Genomic DNA, 21228 nt, shown 5'->3' with positions numbered 1-21228 from the left:
CAATTGTTGTGGTGACTTTTGTGCACATTTCCTATTTTTTTAAACATTCCCTTCAGCTTCAGCAATGGCCGTGCCTGCTCACAAATGAGTTTTGCTCATTAGTCTGTGCCATCCATGCTACTCACTGTACTTTTGTGTTTGTAGTATGTAGTAATGCCTTCATGGACACCTTTTGCAAACTATGCAGATGTATGATCACAGCCTTACCCTTATGTTTGGTTTTGTTATGCAGGGTATTTGTGCACACGACTCACAATTTAGTGCTTTGTATGTAAGGGGTTTCAACCCTGTTCCTTCCATGAGGGAGTACATGTTTCACCACCTGGACATTCATATCAGGCCTGTGTTTTTCCTTTTTGCTCTATTTCTTTTGTGTGCGGTTACATGACTATACACTATAGCAGAGGTCTCCAACCTTTTGTATAGTCAGAGCTACTTCTAGCCAGTGAAAATCGTCGTGAGCTACTAAACCCGAATCAACTCGCGCATTTTTCCGAGAGACCCCCCCCCACGCCCAATTTCATTGACTTTAAACCTAATTTCATCAGAGCCCATACTGTGGTTTGAACAAAATACCCAAGACAGGCCTGACTTAAGAGTTCCCTAGAACACCAAAAGGAATGACTTTGGATTTTTGACGCTTCAAGACATTTCAATTTATAGGTCCAAAATTAAGGTCCAAAATTAAGACCTTCCAGTAATAGTTGTCATTGAAATAATCATTGTAATGCGGCTCAATTAACAAACATACATGGAAAGCAATCTTACCTTCAATGTGGAACTGATTTGTTCTTATGCTGCAAATAATCATTTGGAAACATGCTCAAGATTCTTCTCTCCAGCTACGTTTTATTGTGTTTGTAATACAGGCCTGCAGTACACATTGCATTGTTCTTGTTCAAATAATAAAAAAGCTTTGCAGGGGGCTGAAGATTCTTCTCTGCAGTGACTTTAATCTTGGGTTTAATAATGAAACAGATTTGTGATTTCACCAGGAACTGTGAGCTGACAATTGCGCACTCCTGAGGCGGAAGCCGGGAGTTTTTTAACACTTGCTTATTACTTTCACCTGTGTCACCTGTTTAAACTTGTACTTTTAAAACATACTTTCACCTCGCGCTAGCTAAGCGCCAGGGCACCTACCTGCACCAAACCTTTGCGAGCAGCGGATCTAGCGCTGTCTCCTAGGTAAACAAAGCTGAGAAAACACGCCAATCTCGGCGAGGACGGAGGCCACGCCCCCGGAAGGCCACGCCCCCCCCTGTCGGGTATTTAAGCGCTGAAACACGAGCGCCTAAGCCTGACAATTGCGCACTCCTGAGGCGGAAGCCGGGAGTTTTTTAACACTTGCTTATTACTTTCACCTGTGTCACCTGTTTAAACTTGTACTTTTAAAAGATACTTTCACCTCGCGCTAGCTAAGCGCCAGGGCACCTACCTGCACCAAACCTGTGCGAGCAGCGGATCTAGCGCTGTCTCCTAGGTAAACAAAGCTGAGAAAAAACGCCAATCTCGGCGAGGATGGAGGCCACGCCCCCCGGAAGGCCACGCTTCCCCTGTCGCGTATTTAAGCGCTGAAACACGAGCGCCTAAGCCTGACAATTGCGCACTCTTGAGGCGGAAGCCGGGAGTTTTTTAACACTTGATTATTACTTTCACCTGTGTCACCTGTTTAAACTTGTACTTTTAAAAGATACTTTCACCCCGCGCTAGCTAAGCGCCAGGGCACCTACCTGCACCAAACCTTTGCGAGCAGCGGATCTAGCGCTGTCTCCTAGGTAAACAAAGCTGAGAAAAAACGCCAATCTCGGCGAGGACGGAGGCCACGCCCCCCGGAAGGCCACGCCCCCCCTGTCGCGTATTTAAGCGCTGAAACACGAGCGCCTAAGCCTGACAATTGCGCACTCCTGAGGCGGAAGCCGGGAGTTTTTTAACACTTGCTTATTACTTTCACTTGTGTCACCTGTTTAAACTTGTACTTTTAAAAGATACTTTCACCTCGCGCTAGCTAAGCGCCAGGGCACCTACCTGCACCAAACCTTTCCGAGCAGCGGATCTAGCGCAGTCTCCTAGGTAAACAAAGCTGAGAAAAAACGCCAATCACGGCGAGGACGGAGGCCACGCCCCCCCGGAAGGCCACGCCCCCCCTGTCGCGTATTTAAGCGCTGAAACACGAGCGCCTAAGCCTGACAATTGCGCACTCCTGAGGCGGAAGCCGGGAGTTTTTTAACACTTGCTTATTACTTTCACCTGTGTCACCTGTTTAAACTTGTACTTTTAAAAGATACTTTCACCTCGCGCTAGCTAAGCGCCAGGGCACCTACCTGCACCAAACCTTTGCGAGCAGCGGATCTAGCGCTGTCTCCTAGGTAAACAAAGCTGAGAAAAAAAGCCAATTTCGGCGAGGACGGAGGCCACGCCCCCGGAAGGCCACGCCCCCTCTACCCCCTATGCTGTCACCGGAAGCGCAGCGGGAGCGCCGTTTGCGCGCCAAAGGCGCGCCCAAGGCAAGCCCGTCTGCGTCCGTCATCGCCACGACATCGCCAGTCGCCAGTCCCCCTGGTCCAACCAGGCCCCACATGGTCATACGGTATGACCGTGAGGAACTCCTTTCCATAAATCTTAGCCAAAGATGTCCTGAGGCTACTGGCACCCTGGGCCACTCGCAACTCCATTGCAACCGCTGCCATTTTTCCACCGACATTCCTTCTCGCGTCTGGGAAAACCGAGGTAGAACTACAAGCCCGCCCCTGAGGATACTCCAGCTTAACGTCAGATCCCTCTACAAACATCATCTAGAGGTAAACTCGCTCCTATTGGATGAAAATCCTGACATCCTCTTTCTCTGCGAAACATGGCTACGAGACGGCGTATCCACCATCCCTAACCTGATGCTCCCAGATGAGTTTCACCTGGCCACCATAAACCGCGATACCTGAGGCGGTGGCATAGCAGTAATTTATAAAAAACACCTCATCTGCTCTTTTACTAAAGAAACTCTCCCTGACTGCGAATGCGCCCAATTTAAAATCAGCATTAGCCCTCAGTTCACGATGTCGGGTCTATACAAAGTCAAAGTCAAAAAGGTTTATTGCATAATTAATTAAAATTATTACAATTTTCACATTATAAATAATAATACAAAGTGTAAATATGTTTGGTAAAATTAAGTCTCCTCCCTTGTTAAAAATAATGTGGGACGATATTTTAAAAGTTTCTTCCGGAGATGCTCCCGCTGTCTTTGAATATCAAAAATGTTTTTGCTTGTTTATACAAACTTTACCACTCGTTAAAATCAAGGCAGCCTTGGTGTCCTGCTTCTTAACCTTCTCCTCGTTCTACTTGGCTCAAACTTTTTTTCACTTCTGCCAAGAATTTTGTTCCCTGGCAAGCCATCATAATAGAACTCCCTCCCAACCAACAAGTTACTGCTTGTCTGCAGGTGCGGATATTTAGCTCATTGCAAATACCTTTTAACAGTCGTTGCCGTTGTGCCATAAGTGCAGGACAGACACACAAAAAATGAGCTAATGATTCTGTTTTATAGCCGCATAGTCTGCATTGCGCAGTCTGGTGGTTACCTTTCCAGGATGGTAATAGATCCTTCGAGATGTGCATGCCCATCCTATAATCTGTAAAGGCTCTTTTTAAATGCACGTTGAAGTGAGAGGTTAAGTAAGCGTGTGGTAATCCTGCTTTGAAGGAATTGATAATGGTCCAGCCGTGTCGCCGTTTTAGTAGTGTCCCTTTATCTTCTTGAAAGGATTTTTTCCTTGCTGCCTTGTTGGCCCATCTGCTTATGCTTGTTTTATCCATCGCGGATTCCCATGCAGCTTCCAACTCCAGCTCTTTTACGCAGATTTTCAGGTAGTTTCCCCAGGAGCACGGGGTTCCGGTCTCCCCTTGATTTTTTATAACTTCCCAGTTTAGCCAGTCCATGGATTCCGGGTCTGCAGATCTAAGTTTATAGCACAGTTTTACGAAGCCGCTCATGCTCCTGTATTTCTGGTTTTTGCAGACCAAATTCAAGCCTAACTTGCGAGGCTGAGGCACATCTTGGAAGATTAAAAACTGCTTTGTAGATTTTAGTTTGGAGCTCATTTAGTAAGTCTGTTTCCTTGCCACACCAGGTGACTAGACCGTAAGACAGAGAGGGTAAAATTTGTGCCGACATGACCTTCAACAGATGTTTGTGATTTGGACAGTCCATCTTTGTTTTTAGTAGACGGTAAGCGAAGATTAGGGTTTGGGCTTTTGCGCGTATTGCAGTTCTATGCTCTGTTTGTTTTGCGCCCTGAGATATTGTGATTCCGAGTTACTTGTACGACCCTTGTTCCTTCACCTATGTCCCGTTCACCATGCATGTATATCTTAGTTTCTTTGGGTCTACCAGACGGACCACTTTTGTTTTTTCTTTGCTTAGGTCCAGACCCTCTTGCTTTAAGTATTTTGCTAGTAGGTTTAGAGCTCTTTGTAGACCAATTGGAGTTTTACTCAGCAGTACTATATCATCTGCATATTGTAGGCAAGGAATTCGATGATTAGCCAATGATGGAGGGTGAACTTCATCCGTCTCCAGCACTTTTGCGAGGTCGGAAAGGAAAAGATTAAAAAGGGTGGGTGCTAAAACGCAGCCTTGTTTTAGGCCCTGGTACGTTGGTATACTCCTCGTGGTATAAGCTCCATTTCCCAATTTCACCTTTGCCCATGTGTTTTGGTATAGAACTTTTATTGCCTTTAACAGTTTGGTCGGAATCCCCCAACACTGTAGCTTACCCCATAAACGCTCTCGGTTAACTCTGTCAAAGGCCGATTTGATATCGACGAAGCAGGCGTACAACCGTGCCCCTTTGCTGCCATTCTATATCTTAGTAATGACAGGCAAGTGAGGTTGGTGATTGTTCCCATTTTCCGCCTAAAGCCTGTCTGGAACCAAGGAATTCTGTTTGATTCTTCAATCCATTCTTGCAGCTTTAAAAGGATGCAGGAGGCGTAAAGCTTTGCTTCTACATCTATCAAAGATATAAGCCTATAGTTTGTTGGAATACGATGGTCACCATGTTTAAATATTGGGTGAATGACGTTACCCTTCCAAGACGCGGGAACCTGGGCATCATTATAAATATGATTGAAAAGTGGCATTAGGGTATCTGCCCAGAATTCCGGCTCGTATTTGAAGATGGCGTTGGGCAGCCCATTCGGGCCTGCAGCTCCTTCAGCTTTTAGTCTTTTAATAATTTTACAGAGTTCTCCTCTAGTAGTTAGTTCCGGGAATACCGTCTCCTCTTTTGAACCCCCCTTCGTCCCTAGTCCTTCTGTACCTGTGTTGTTGATTCCCGTCTGATCATCCTCAATTAAATTTGTTGACCTTATGTCGTTCGAGAGACCTACTGTTGTTGTGCAATATAGGGATTGTACGTGCTGGGACCAAGCGTCAGCTCCTACTCCTTCTTCCTGATGGAGTTTAGATCCTTTGTTTAGATCATTAATAATGCCCCAAAAGTAACGGCTGTTAGGATGTTTTCCTGCACTTAGGAGTTTATTCCATAGCTTTTCCTTGTAGGAGGATTTTGCGATGCTCAGTGACTTTCTATAAGCGCTTCTGGCTTCGATCAGGTCTCCCTTGTTTGCTTGTAACCCCAGTCTTTTTTGTCGTGCTAGATCTCGGGCCGCTTTGGCTACCCTCCTTTTTTTTGTTCTTAGTTCCATGTTGAACCAAGGCTCCTTTTTGAAGGTAGACTTGATCTGTGTCCCTGGTGTTGCTGGGAATTTATGGAGAAGGTCCAGGACCAATTGCTCCCGATTTTTTACAAGATCTTCCTTTTTTTGCAGCCCGTGCTCAAGTATTCGAGCTGTGATGGCGGACCGAATTTTTTCCAGCCCTTCTCCTCGCCATTTTAATTTCTCTAGGTTGAATTTGGATGCTTGATGAAGTAGACAAGAAAGGTTCGGTGCCAGAGTGGGCGTGGTGTTTAAGGTAGTTATTTGGGGGAAATGGTCACTTTCTGGCCGTTGAACAATTTTGAAAGTCTCGACGCCTGGAACTAGGTCGTCGCTTACTATTGTATAGTCTATCGTTGAGTGAGCCCTTCCACACAGGTACGTAATACCTGCCGGCCTGTCCCCCCTCGTGTTGCCGTTCAGAATCGTCAGACCTAGTTCTCTTAGGTTAGAAGTTAACCTCGGCATGTTTCCTTTTGCCCTGTTTTTGCCGATTAGGTCACAGTTGAAGTCCCCGGAGATTAATAATGAACATCCTGAATGGGTTTTTTGCATCAGTTTTATCAGTGACGTTAGGCTTGTTTGTTTTTCTTGGTGTGACTTCCGTTCCGGGTGGATATAGACGTTGAGAATTATGATTTGCCACTGCTCGGACCCAACTGCCAGAGTTTCTGTGATTCTAGTCACTTGCACCCAATTAAGGCCTACGTCCAGTGCTTCCGATGTCCAATTGTATTTTTGGGTTATGTGAGTTGATAGGCCTCCCCGGGGGTGCCCAAAGTTTGAGAGTCTTTCTGCCAAGATGTGGTGGGCCTTGAATCCTGGTATTACTGTGGGTGATAATTTCCATGACTCCTGAATCAGGATTATATCTTGTTGGGAAAAGAAGGCTTGTGTGTCATGGTCCAGCTCCATTTCTTGGAAGCCGTGTACGTTCCATGAACAAACAGAGAGGTTTGTTGTTTTTTTAACACTCTGCATTTCCTCCCTCCTGCATGGAGTCATTGAAAGGTTTTTCTCCGTGTTAGGGACCCTTGTTACTCAAGACCATAGGAACCCAGGACCAATCCATTTTGTCCCGGCCATGTTGACTGGTTGATTGCTTATTTACTTTCAAGATTACCCCATCCGTTGAACTTGATGCTGCTGATGGTGAAGTAGCGCGTGCACCTAGTAGACAGGAAAAGGGAGACCCTTTTTTTTTCGTTCCCCTTTGTTTCATTGCGGGTACTTTTTTGTAACAGGAATGGATATCTTGGGCGTGTGTTTCGTACAATCGATATTCCCCATGTTTCAAAATGATCTTTTGTGGAGAATATCTTGTCTGTGATGGCCTTTGAGGCCCACGTCGTGACGGTGTCTTCAGAGTCTGTATTCTGACGGTTTCTTTTGAATTCGACAGCCAGGAGGTCCTGTGATGTTATCTCACTTAGTGCTGGTGTTTCATGAAACAGTTTTAGCAAGTTGCCTCGATTAAGGATATCCTGTGGTCCCTTTGAAGGATATTCTGGAATAAAAGTTAGCTTGTGATATGGAGATTCAGAGTGATGAGAGAGTTTATTGGAAACTTGCAGGAAGCCTGTTTTGGTCAGTTGAGGCTTCGTAGATTCATTAAGGTTGCTACTTTTGGGGGGGGAATCTTGTTCCTGATCCATTTTCACTGAGTTCGTCGTAATTATTGTGCTTTGGTTTTGTCCAGGATTGGACTGCTCATACGGCAAAGGATTGTGGCGCGTTTGGAGTAGGGCGCAGGAGCGCTCGTTTTCCGAAACAGTGACGCACATGCGGGCAAGTGCGGTGTTCCACTTTGGTCCTGAAATTCCTCCTGGATTTACATTTGAAGATGTTACCAATTTCAAGGAGCTGGACTGTGTACTGGGGGGCGTCGGATTGTGATGGTTGGCCGATTTTAGATGGACTTTGTATGCCAGGGTTTTCTCCCATGGGTTGTCTGGGCTTTGTTTGCTCTGGACCTCCGTTATCTATGATATGGGTAGAGTTGGTAATTCCTTGCCTTGGGTTGTGGTCTTTCGTTAAGACTGAACTTGTTTCTCTTTGGTCACTATGGACTGTAGCTAATGTGGAATTCGTTGGGCAGGATTGATTAGCGGATAATGTTGTTGCTCTCTGCCTTGATTCCCCGTCCCTCACGAGGATTTGGGTGTCTAGTTTGTCTGACGGCTGGTTTAGTTCCTCCTTATCGCCTTGCGGCGTGGTCATTAAGGTGGAGTTGGTTTCCTGGGGGGTATTTACTTTAAAGATCGGAAACAAGTTGCCTGGTTCTCTGTTTTGTTGCTGTTTATACTTTAGTCTGGCTTTCCTGGCCTTTTTCTTTTGTCTCTTGGTTGCTATTTTTTCCTCTTTAAAGGAAATTTGAGTGGGCTGAGTTGTTTCCGGATCTTGTGCTGATCTTTCTGGCCACGCTTCCCTTAGGTAATGTTCTGAAACCTTTCGGTGGTTGCTCGTTAATTGCTCCATTATGCTTGACCTATGGGGTGGATGTGATATTTCCGGAGTAAGATTGGTTGTTTTTTCGGCCGGATTGCGGGAGTGTCTTACCTCCCCTAGAATGTCCATCAGGATGGCCGGCAAACTTGCTAATTTTTCAATTATGAGACCACAACCACAATAACACTCTTGTTTGTTTGGGCCGATATGGGCGTCTGGTTTCCCCTGGTTTGTTACTAATGATGAAAGTGAGTCCAATTTTGTGTTTATGCCTGCAATGTGGCCCGCCACTAAGGTGATGAGGTCAATCTGCACCTCCATTTTATTTGATTGATAGTTCAGGACTTTTATGGCTTGATCTAAAGAACTTAATAAGGTCCTGATCCATGTGGACGGCTGATCTCCTTGTGTCTTGTTTGAATCTTTGGTGTCTATATCCATCGAGCTGCCTGATGAAATAGTTATTGGTGCAGTTTGATTTGAGTGAAGGTCATTTATTGACGTGGTGTTACTGTCATTTATGGTAAGGTTAGGATGAGTTCTTTTTTCCACTGGGCAGCGTGGGGTAGACATCGCCAAACCTAGACTCGGGTATTGATTTTTCGGACTCCGCTCAGTTCGTAGTGCTCTACCTTGAGTGTCTAGGTACATAGATATTCTCTCCGTTAATTCTTCCAATTCGGAGTCGTTCGATAGAAACAGCGGTTTTTGCCATGGATCTCCGTCTCGTAGGGATACTGTAGGAGAATTGCTATGGGTTGCCGGTCCCTCGTTGGGCCTTGCCGGACCATCGTTAGGTCTTGGTGGACCTTTGGAATCCATTACTTCAACCAGGTCGGTAAGTGTTGTGCTGTGGCTTGCCGGTCCTTCGTTAGGCCTTGTTGGTCCTTTGAGATCCATTACTTCAACCAGGTCGGTAAATGTTGTGCTGTTGTTAATATTCCGACTACACTCCTTTGTGATGGGATCAACCACAATGTCCTTTGGGATTTTGGCGTGATCTTTTTCCCCTAAGTGGGGGTTTGAATGATGCACTTGTGCAGTAACGATCGCTGAGTTTCCCTTGGGTGTTGGGCCCTTAGATTGTGGTTGGGGAATTGACCCTTGTTGACCGTCGGTCGTGTTAGATGGGCTTTTATCCGGTGTAGGGAGTATGTTAATTGGGGAAATAGGGTTAGGCAAGTTGCTGGCCTCAACTGTTGGTGCGTAAATTGCTGCAATGGGATCCTTTAGATAAAAGAATTTTAGGAGCCCTGATTTTCTTGTAGGATTTGATGTCATTTCAGGGGTTGGTACTGAGACCAACCTCTCCCTTGGGCAGGATTTGGCCCCTGACGGAATGTCTTCTGCGTTTTGCTTCTTTGATTTTTTTGAGGGCTTTTTGTTTTCAACCGGGTGTCGCGTTCTCCCTGATCTCATTTTTCCCCGATTGGGGCTTGGGCCCGCTTCTTTCCGCTCCTTGCCCCCCTGATCTTTAATGAGGGAGTACTAGGGACTTGGTGTCTTGGCGTCTTGGCGTGGTCCAATAGAGGTTAATACGGGTCAGCACGGGTCAGCACGGCAGTGTGTGAGGGATTGGCGGCGAGGTTATACGGTTCTTAGCCAGCTAGTGGGAGAGCTTTGCTCCCTCTTCCTCTTTACCCCCGTCCTTGCGCCTGGCACTTCCGTTTGATTTCAGTTTGAATTTTTTCTCGCTGAGTGTCTGCCGGTCTGTACCAGTCTGTGCTGGTCCGCTGAGGTGCGGGCTGTCTCCCGATGTTTTACGCCGCCCTCTTCTCCCCTGGACTCCTTGCAGCGCAGACTGCAAGACTAATTACTTGACCGACTCCTTACTCCCCTCCTCTGAACCCCACTGAGCCCTACTTGGTCCCGGGCTAACAGTGGGTTACAGTGTGTTGCTACTGATGCCTGGGGAGTGCTAAAGGAGTCCTCTGTGGACTGTGAGACTATGGGCAGTGACTACAGTGCTGGCAGTCCGGAGCAAGTGCAGGTGGGTATGGGTGAGACTTAACTAATGCAGGGGTGCGCTCTCACCTTGCTCCTTCGACACCTCCAGCCCACTGCTCCGCTTCTCTGCTTGCCTGTGATCCCTTCTGTCCTCCTCCCATCCGCTCTAAAATGCAGGAAATCGCTGCTGTTGCCTGTTGTTGCCTGCTGCGAGCCGATTGGCTGGGTGCCCGATTGTTCTACAAGTGCCTCTGGAGTCAGGGAGTCTGTCGCTGCCACTCGACCTCCCCCAGCCGAGAAGAGGAGGGGGAGGGAGCGGGGGGGGGGGTCGCTGTGGAGTCCGGACTCAGTTCGAGCGTCCTACGGGCTCGGGCTCAGGCTTGGCGTGGGCGTGGGCGTGAGTGCAAACGTGGGTGTGAGCGTCACCCGAGTCACCCGGGTGATCCTGAAGTTTTGCCCGGAATTTGCCTGAATCAGTCTGACCTTGCCTGGGTCCCCTTTGCAAGGCGGCCGTGGCCCGCAGCTCTCCTGCGGCTCCCGTTGTTTTAAACTTCGCGGGTCTCCCGACTCTCCTTCTTTCCTCTGGTTTTTCTCCCGAGGTTCGGCGCCTCTTGCAAGGCGACCGTGGACCGCAGCTCTCCCGCGGCTCCCGTTGTTTTCAACTTTGCGGGTCTCACGACTCTCCTTCTTTCCTCTGCTTTTTCTCCCGGGGTTCGGCGCCTGCTGAATTGCCGCCGTGCTGTGCTCACTGCACACTGCTGCTGTGCTGCTCTCTAGCGCCACCGGAAAAACGGTTCTATACATTTACCGCCCACCAGGCCCTGCCTCCAGGTTCATTGACGCCCTTCTCGAGACGTCCACGGCACTCATTACCAAATCCGCCAATTTCACGATTCTGGGCGACCTTAACCTGCACTTTGATCTATCTAACGATCACACAATTGCTAATCTCCTCACAGACCTTTCGGCTCTGCAGCTCAACTCCCTCATCCATGTTCCTACCCACATAGCCGGCCATACCTTAGATCCGGTTTTCACCAATATCCAAGAGGCTGCCACTGAGATCCCCACCCCGATGGGATGGACGGACCACTACCTCATCAAACTAACGGTCCCAGCCCCAGGACGACACTATACTACTGAATCCAACCGTCGCTTAAAAAGACCCTGGCACAAACTCTCCACCCCCACTCTTCATGAAACATTAGGAAGATTCCACTGCGAAGACAATCAGGATATAGATACGACCTATACCGCTTTTACCACCTGGATCACAGATGGGCTTGACTCTCTCATCCCAGCTAAACTTACCAAGGGACGACTCACACCCTCTAATCCCTGGTATGATGAAACCCTTAAAGCCATGCGTAAGGACTGTAAGAGAGCCGAGCGCCAATGGAGGAAAAACTTTGACGGTCAGGATAGAGCTAACTACTTATCCAAGCTCAAAACCTATCACAAAGCCATCAGCACTACCCGCGCAGCTTTCTATGCTGAGAAAATCAGCTCCAACCCGAACCCATCTAAAGTGATCTTTGTCAAAGAATTACAAAACCTTAGGTCACCCTCTCCCAAAATTTCATCCAACGAACATTGCGAGCAACTGGCCACATACTTTGTGGAGAAAGTTCAAAAAATCTACGCAACTTTTCTGCAGAATCCTCCTTACTCTGAGGATGGCAAGAACCCAGCCTTCACCAGCACTCCTCTCACCCAAATCCCTGCCATCACGGCTACTGAGCTGATTAAACTTTGCAAGAAAGTGAAATCTGGCTCCCCGGCGGACCCCATGAGCCCTTCTCACTTTCTGGACTCGATTGACTTCTTCCTGCCCCCCATGATGGATATTCTCAATCTTTCCTTCACTTCTGCTTCTGTACCCATAGCTTGGAAGCATGCGTGGGTCTCCCCTATAATCAAAAAACCCACCCTGGACCCATCAAAACCGGAAAACTTCCGACCAATATCCCTCCTCCCCTGGATATCTAAAATAGCAGAAGCCCATGTCAATGGCATTCTCTCTAAACATGTGGATCTAAATGGAATCCTGGACCCATCCCAAAATGGCTTTAGAGCGGGTCACAGTACCGAAACTGCCCTATTGGCCACGACCGAACATCTCCGGACGATTTTAGACTCCGGTCAAAGTGCTGCGCTGGTCCTTTTAGATCTCAGCGCAGCCTTTGACACGGTATCTCATGACATCCTTCTGAAGCGTCTGGAGATGGCCGGTGTGTCTGGCCTCGCGCTCGCCTGGTTCCACTCCTTTCTTAAGGACAGATCCTTTAAGGCATCAGCTCCCCCATTTCTCTTGAAGTCCCTTCCTATAGCACAAGGAGTCCCCCAGGGTTCAGCGTTGAGCCCCTCCCTCTTCAACCTGTATGTCCAGCCGCTTGCGGATGTGCCCAAAAAGTGGGGGCTCACGCTGGTGTCGTACGCCGACGACACCCAGCTGGTCGTCACCCTCACGGAAAGCCCGTCCACAGCGGCATCCAAGTTCAGAGAGGGCATGGCAGCAGTGGCACAATGGATGACGGATAACTACCTCCAACTTAATGCCGGAAAAACCGAGGTGCTCCTCCTTGGCAGAAACACCAGCCTATGGAACGAGCACTGGTGGCCGTCATCCCTTGGCACCACCCCACTCCCCAAAAACTGTGTAAAAAATCTGGGAGTTTGGATGGATGCCAACCTCGGCTTCCAATCACACACTAAAAAGGTGGCAGCCACCTGTATAGGTCTCCTAAGAAACCTCAGGCCTATACTCGGATTCTTTGATCCTAAGGTTCGACAGTTAATTGTCCAAGCAACCATCTTGTCACGCCTTGACTATGCGAACGTCCTCCTCCTGGGAGCAAACACAGCAGAAACGGCTAGGTTCCAACGAATCCAGAATGCGGCAGCTAGAATACTAGTCGGCCTCCCACGCAGATGCTCAGCCAGAGCCACCATTCGCAAACTCCACTGGCTGCCTGTGGAACACCGAGTCAAATTTAAAGCTCTCATCACGATCTTTAAAATTGCCAAACAGGGAAACCCCCCTCTGCTACGAAACCTGGCCTGCCCCTATGTCCCTGGGCGTGAACTACGCTCCTCCAATCAACTTCTTCTGAAAGTACCCAGAACAAAGCGCTACCGTACTGGAGGCCGCTCCTTTGGCGTTCTCGGTCCCAAACTTTGGAACGATCTTCCTCTCAGCATTCGCTCCATAGATTCTCTGTCTTTCGCAAGGCAATCAAGACCCTTCTCTTCCCTACCACCTAGGGTTTCTTTCCACTTCCTCCCTCCTCCGCTCAATAAGGTGTGTGTTTGTCTCTCAGCGCCGGGACGCCCCTTTGCTGGGGTAGCTGTTGCGCTTCACCAAACATAGAATAGAATAGAATAGAATATTGATTACGACTGCATACAAATAATTTCAGTGAGAGACTTGACATTGCATGGTGTCCAGTAATGCCTTGTAATCTGGGGTGTAGCTTGAGAGGGCAACTCTTATGGAGTCATTTAAATGTTCGTCAGTCAGACGTGTGCGAAACTTAGATTTTATGAAGTTCATATCGGAAAATGCAGATTCACAAAGATAGGTAGAGCCAAACAGGGAAAAAAGTTTCAATGCAGCTGCGTGGATGTTCTTAAACTTTTCTGCATCTACAAGACTCCAGAAATTAATGTCAGATTACCTTGATTTCAATTCAATGTCATTTTGAAGTGAGACCATCTCCATTTCCATGGTGTCAGAGTCAATGTTCAGAAGAACACTAATTTTCACTGAAAGGTCACTAACATCCACTTCCATAAAGGGGTTTGAAGTGAACATCACACAGGGCTCCAGTTCCTCAGTTGTCTTTGATTTGTGTAAATAAAAATTTGTTCTCCCACTCTTGATGGAAGTTGAAAGTCTTCACCCTTTTGGAGGGACCCGGCTCTTCACCCATCATTGGTTGTTGAGGCTGTAGCAAGAGTAAAAATGTTGATGAAGTCCACATCCAATCCATAAAAGGCAAGAATACCGCATGGACACCTTTTAATAATGCTGTAATGCAGACCATTAAACCAAGGAAAAGACTTTCAACCACACACAGAAATGTTGAAATATCACATTCACTATTAATGGTGGACCTGGGAATGCGTAAAATAAATGCTATGCCACCCCAGGTGAGGCGTAACAAGGAGAACTACCTTTATTGCTTCTCTTTTTCCCATAACTCCTATTGTGAGGCCATTAATGAAATGATATAAAGGTATAACCTAGAGCTCATAGAGCAGACCCATGATGCAGGAAGACCAGTGATTCCAACCTTGAGGGAGATAGGCATTGCTCTATTATTGATCATATTTTGATATCTGAAAATGTCCTAAGATTAATAGAAACTTTGATGATGCCAGCAGTCAGCCCTGTGAACACCAGCCCCTACTATTGGTCCTTAGAATTAGAACAACCTATAGGGATGGGGAATGTTTAGCATCACATATTGAAACACAAGGTAATAGTGGAGTAAGCATTAAGTGGTCAGATACATATGTGACCTCTTTCCTTAATAAAATAGTACAGGACAACCTTTTGCAATTGAAAGCATGTATGGATGGGAATACCACTTTGCCCCATATCATCGCTGCTTTTTGTAATATCACAGCTACTATTGCAAACAACTTAAAAACCACAGGTAAGAATATCTAAAAAAAGAAATACTGGTTTGTTCGCTCATCGCTGCTCAAAAGCAAGTCAGGACCTTACAAAATCCCTAACAGTTAGGCCAAGAAATAGTGAAAAGATCAAAACCATGAGAACCTCTATGAACAGCCTCTAAACAAGAGAAAAATAGCGATACAAGAGACGGCATGGGATACAAGTGCAGGCAGCTGATACACAAGATATGACTTTATTTTGGAAAATAATGAATAAACTCTTTCTCAAGGACCAGACATTTTCTAAGGTGGAGGTCCTAGTTCAACGGTCAGACTAGCTGAAACACTAGGGTAGGATATTCAGTCCTAATGATGATAGGATAGCAGTGCGTGAAAAAGCGATGTTTATGATAGGCCCCTCCCTTCTAATACTGTTTAGCCAAGAAGAAGTGATTAATGCTCTGCAGAAAATGCACTGATGGTAAGGAGCCTGGCCCTGACGGGGTGCACATAGATATTTTTAAATCCAATATCCTTCTTTGGGCAACCATACTGACGAGAGTGTGAAATTCAGGCTAGTGGCTTCCTGTCTGTAACCTGGACTGAGAGTATTATTGTACCGAATTTCAAGGAAGGGGACGGGTGATGCAAGGTGTTATCACCCCACCTCTTTTATTGATTTGACAGCCAAATAGATGGGTAGGGTCCTTTTAGAGAGGCTGGAGACCTGGGTGGATGAGAATTATGTGCTTACGAATTCCCAATATGAACTTAGAAGAGAGATAGGGACCATGGAACAATGAATTAATTTACATCTTATTATTAGTAAATACACTCTTTCTAAAGCAGGACACATCCATTTATGTTACACTGGTTTAAGTAGTGTGTTTGACCTTGTAAATCATGTAGAATTATGTCATATGCTGGACAAAATGGGCGCCCTCAAAGAGATGACCATATATATGTCAGAATTATATGACTGCTTGTCTGGTCGAGTGCGATATGGGTCAAAAGGTGAATGTACAACATGCTTCAGGGTTACACGTGGGATTTGACAAGACTGTGTTCTCACTCCCCTTTTGTTTTTCCTTGGGATAGATGAATTATTGCAAAACCTAAATGCTGATGCTCCTAAGGTTGGCAAGCGAGCACCCCCCGCACCCCACCTGTTCTCCTATACGCAGACGACTCGGTTTTGCTATCAAGACACTGCTGGGAGTCATATCCACACACCCCCATACTGTTGGCCTATGCTGGGAGTCATATCCACCCACCCCGATACTGTTGGCCTATGCTGGGAGTCATATCCACCCACCCCTCCTATGTCTGGGCACTGCTGGGAGTGATATCCACACACCCCTCAGATGTGACGCACCGTACCCAAACATAAATGGCGTGTGTGCGGTTCGTATCACTATTGCAATACTGATATACGCGAGCGTGTGACGCATCGTACCCCAACATTCACGGCATGTGTGCGGCTCGTATCACTATTGCAATGGTGATATACGCGAGCGTGTGACGCACCGTACCCCAACATTCACGGCATGTGTGCGACTCGTATCACTATTGCAATGGTGGTATACGCGAGCGTGTGATGCACCGTACCCAAACATGCACGGCATGTGTGCGGCTCGTATCACTATTGCAATGGTGATATACACGAGCGTGTGACACACCGTACATGTACACTTCCGGTGTTGTGGTACGTTGTTCTCACCGTATGTTCCGTCGTCGGTTTCTGTGCACAAGGTTTAGGCGTACAGGACTGGGATGACTCGGTCAATGGGGTTCATTGGCGTGTCTGTCACGTACCGGGGTGCGGTTCGGGACGGACTTTTACGGTAGTTTTCAGCTCCCGTAGCAATAGGGTCGTACGGAGTGTCGCCGAGATGACTCGTACTTGCTGTGCCGGAAACTGATGCCTGTTTACGTACGGACGGCCAGTAGAGCTTGAACCAGATATGAAGCGTATGTATTATTTGTTCGTTCGATGTTTGGTATGATTCGTATGTTGAAATGCTTTGGGTTAGGATCGTACATCATCGTACGTACGGGGACGTTGTAGTTGCACAAATCGTATGGGAAAAACGGACTGTACTCCGATTCGTGGGGGATTTTACCGGATCGGAATTGGCCCCTTGGTGTGCATGGTAAAAATTAATAAATCCATGTCTTGTTAATACCATGACTTTAGTAAAGGACCAATTTTAATTCCAGAGCACAAAAAGAACTAGAACACATGAAAATTAGTATCAGAGTCAGATGGATGTTGACAAATCAATACAGCAACAATGACAGTGGTTGAGGAACGCACTTGCATTAGGTGTCCTTGAAAATGACCACACTTGCCTCCCTTCTACCAAGTGTCTTGCTGATTTTTCTTTGTTGTCCTGCTATTACACACTGTTCAGGGGTAACTAATTTTCTGACAGCCCAGCCATGCTCTCTCGCACATACTAGTTCAGCCCCTGAACACAATTAAAGAGAGGGAGATGGCGTTTGTGTTTTGAGTCTTTGAGGGAGGCATGACAGTGGCTGTGGGTAGGTCACTGTGTACATATGTGTCATGCTGGTGGCCTGTGTAAGGGGGCTTGTGTTTTTATTCACACTGACTACCATCTCATTTGCCTTTGCCCATTGCAGTGTGAGTACCTCTTTAATGCCGAAGGATCTACGTCCACCCTCAGGATGTCCTGTGGAGCTGGGCCTTCCAATCGATGACAGCTCATTTTCTGCTCACCTTCACATTGGAGCCAGTAAAGGGCAGCTTGGGAAGGTGAAGAAAATCCTGCACACAGGTGGGTTCTACAACCTATATTTAGACATTAAACATTGGGGGTCAGCGTTTTCTTATTGATCATAGGTTCTGTATGTACCACTTCTGATATTGAAAAAAAATAATATTTATCTTCTCATAGGAATTTTAAGAAGGGCATTCTTGTGTTACACACCCTAGTTCTTGGCAGCTGGGCCTACGTAGTGCCCTTGTACTAAGTTAACTGTGTATCTACCACTCTCCCACATTAGTACTCTACTCATCACTTACACACTTTTTTAGGTGTTGTCATGTTCTTTGGTTTGACGTTCCACTTCTTGCCCAAAAACACCAGGCCTGTTGTCTACTTCTCATCCCATTGCCTGTTCACCCATGCCCAAGTAACTGATTTTCTCTCCTCTATCAATTACTGAATAACCCTCTGCTCATGATTTAGTCTAATCCCAGACAAACTGACATCATCTGTTATGCTTAATTTACTTCAATCATTTGTCTGGGGCAACATTCTTCTCGCTACTTGGGTTCAGAACCTAGCAGTTTTCATCAGCATCAAAATCAGACTTAACGTCTTTGTCAACCATCAACCACCCTTATGGCAAACTGCTTGACATCCTCAAGATCCTTTTCTATCTCCTGTCCCTGCTTGATCACTACACTCAACCACTGAAGTATTAATTACGGCAGCTGTCTCCTCCTCCAATTCACCGAGTACCTATCTTTTGCATGGTCCTCTTGTCCACCTCCATCATAGGGCTTTGCTTCTAGAAATACAGTGTAACAAGCCAAAGCACCTAATCTACATGCACTGTAAATTGCATCAGGCAAGCAGACTGGGTGTATTGACTTGCCCCATTACATGTACTCAACCTCTGTACACTCAGCTTTCATCCACTCGTTTTTGCCATTCATCATCACCTTTCTTTCGTGGAACCATCTTTTGTTTCATTAGTGTTCTCTTTAAATTACTCCAAGGTTTAATTAAAAATATGACTAAATTCTAATCCAAAAATGCCAAAAACAGGGCAAGGGGATCACCAAAAAGAGAAGGTTGGAACCAGGCCTCAGTCTTCATGTTTTTTGCAGCAGTTTATTCACACTAAAATAAACGGTTTGCATTCATAATGAAAATGTCTAGATTACTGATGATTATTATAATGTCTTCTTGATTTATTGTCAGATGCCCATATTTTTATTTTCAGTATAATATTTGTTATTGAACGTGGTGAGACATACAACTAAATAATGCACATTGAGAAACCTACACCACTGTATAATGCAATAAATGACTACTTTTTGCACTCCAACCATATTATGATGTAATCCATGTTCCGAATGCTTACATTTCCACATTAAGTCAGTTGGGTTTATTGTATAGTAAAAGAAAAACATTACGAAATATGCCAGACATTCCATTGTAACATAAAAAACACTCTAATAGTCAGTTAAAATTAGCAGTGCAATTTCTCCTTGCAAGGACGGCTTATTGATAACATTGCAGGTGTGCCAGATTTTATAAAAGAAACTTTGCAGAGATAGCATAAAGTTGTTCCAATATTATACAGGCTGTGCTGAGTCAGTCATTATTGATCATTTAATTAATCTGCCTCACATTATGGGATCAACTCAAGCTGAAAAAAAATTACAGTTCGCATTAATTAAACAAGTATTCGCAAATCCAATAGGTCTTGTCTTTTTAGCTGTTGGCCTTGCCAATGCTTTCTGCAGAAGCTGTGTGACATCAATAGCAATACAGCTGCTGCAATGTTATGTCTAATTGTGTAAAGCGCATTGTCACACATAAGGGTATCCTGGCTCTGAGCCGGTGTTTGTGTCTGGCCTTTCCTTTTGAGGTTCTTATGTGGAGCGGGAGATCGCTCCAAGTTTTAGGAGCAATGTAAGAGCATGCATGTCCTCCTGATCTGATTCTGTGTTTTCAAGGGAGGTGTGTGAGTAGGAGTCCTGCAGAGCAGAGATTTTCTGGGAGGTTGGCGGAAGTATGTGCGACTGTTCTGGTAGGTGGGGCCTAATCTATAGCGTGTGCGTGTGAGGAGTTTGAAATAAGCACGTTTGTGGATTGCGAGCCAGTTGAGCTCCCTGAGGTGTGGTGTGATGTGAATTCTGTGTTGAGGATGAGTCTTACTGCCGAGTTCTGAATGGTTTGTAGTCTTCTGGTGAGGCGCTTTGGGATTCCGGTATAGAAGGCTTTCCCATAGTCTAACTTGCTGGTGACTAGGTCTTCCGTGTCAGTTTATCTAGTGTTGCTCTGGAGCCATTTGAAGATTTTCCTCTGCATCTTTAGGGTGTGGAAGCAGGATGCAGTGATGGTGTTGACTCCTGCAGTCATATCCAGTTTGCTGCTGATAATGATTTTGAAGTTCCTGGCATGGGTTCTGGGTGTGGGCATGGGTCTAAGTTGGGACAGCCATCAGTTAGAGTCCCATAATGAGCTGTTCTTATCAAATATCACTGTCTGTCTTGTTGGTGTTGAGAACAGTTGGCTTTCATCCAGTTATCAACTTTGGTCATGCAGGCGGTGAACTTATTTATTGTGTTGGGAGTCTTGTCTGAGAGAGCGAGAGCTGAATGGCATTGGCATAGGAGCAGATGCTGATGTTATGCTCAAATGACATTGGCCAAAAGGATCATGTCATGTCTGAGTTGAAGAGGATGGAGCTGAGCAATGACTCTTGAGGCACTCTGCAGGTGAATTTGTGTACTTCCGACAAGTAAGGTGCCAGGCTGACAGCTTGTGTTCTATCATTTAAAAAGGAGCAGATTCAGAGGAGAGTAGGTCCTTGGATGACAATCTTGTGCAGGCGCTTGTTGAGGATGGGGTGTGAGATTGTGTCAAATGCTGCAGAGAGATCCAGGAGAATGAGTGCTGCTGTGCCTCTTCTGCCATGGATCATGCAGATGCTGTCTGTAGCACTGATGAGTGCTGTTTCTATGCTGTGGTTGGGCTGGAATGCAAACTACTTGGTGTTGAGGGGCTGGTGGTTTCGGATATGGTGGTCAATGAAGCGTCAGTTGATTAGTTTCTCTAAGACCTTTGTCATGTATGACAGGTGGGAGATAAGTCTGTAGGTGGAAAGCGGGACTGAGTCAGCGGATCGGTCTGGAGCAGGGGTGAGACATTTGCATGTTTACAGATGTGCAGGATTGTGGCTAAGTCTATGGAGCTGCTGAGGATGGGTGTTAGTGATTCTCTGATTGGTAGGCGGCCTTTGGTGTAGGTGTAGTTAGGGGCAAAGGTCAGATGGAGCCCCCAAGTGGATAGACTTCATGGTAGCAGCATTTTCAACAGTGTTGACTGTGGGCCATTGGGTCCAGTTGGTCCTTCGTCTGTAATGGGAAGTTGAGTTGCAACACTGACGTGGTCTGGTTGAGGGTCAAAGTTGCTGTATATGCAAATGATAATTTTTTAAGGTCGAAATCTTCCAAGAATTTGTTACAAAATAAGTTGCAAATTGGGGTCATAGCACACAACTAAAGCTGTCTGTAGGTGAAACCAAAAAGATAAGGAAAACAACATGACATAACGGGGATATAAAACATATCCAGAGATGTTATCTCTGGATCTGTTTTATGTTTTCCTAATTTCCTAATAGTGCCCTTATATTTTTACTGGGATTTTGAGGGTTGTCGTCTGTATGTAAGGCTAATTAAGGACTTATAACAAATGATACTTAGCGAGTTGGCAGTCTACCCAT

The 21228-nt window shown here is 46.1% G+C and overlaps 1 protein-coding gene across 1 annotated transcript in view; it reads left to right on the top strand.

Moving 5' to 3' along the window:
- Positions 1-17401: 17401 nt before the first annotated feature.
- LOC147705912 (inactive serine/threonine-protein kinase TEX14-like) overlaps positions 17402-21228 on the top strand; it is a 722788-nt gene continuing 718961 nt past the window's right edge. The window contains exon 1 of the mRNA XM_086929575.1: positions 17402-17540. Coding sequence (XP_086785701.1) covers positions 17402-17540 — 139 coding nt within the window. The remainder of the gene's footprint in view (positions 17541-21228) is intronic.

This window comes from Lissotriton vulgaris, chromosome 7, assembly GCF_964263255.1.
Source record: "Lissotriton vulgaris chromosome 7, aLisVul1.2, whole genome shotgun sequence".
Lineage (NCBI taxonomy): Eukaryota > Metazoa > Chordata > Amphibia > Caudata > Salamandridae > Lissotriton > Lissotriton vulgaris.
The sequence above is the reverse complement of the archived record's forward strand: the minus strand, read 5'-3'. Positions and strand labels throughout refer to the sequence as shown.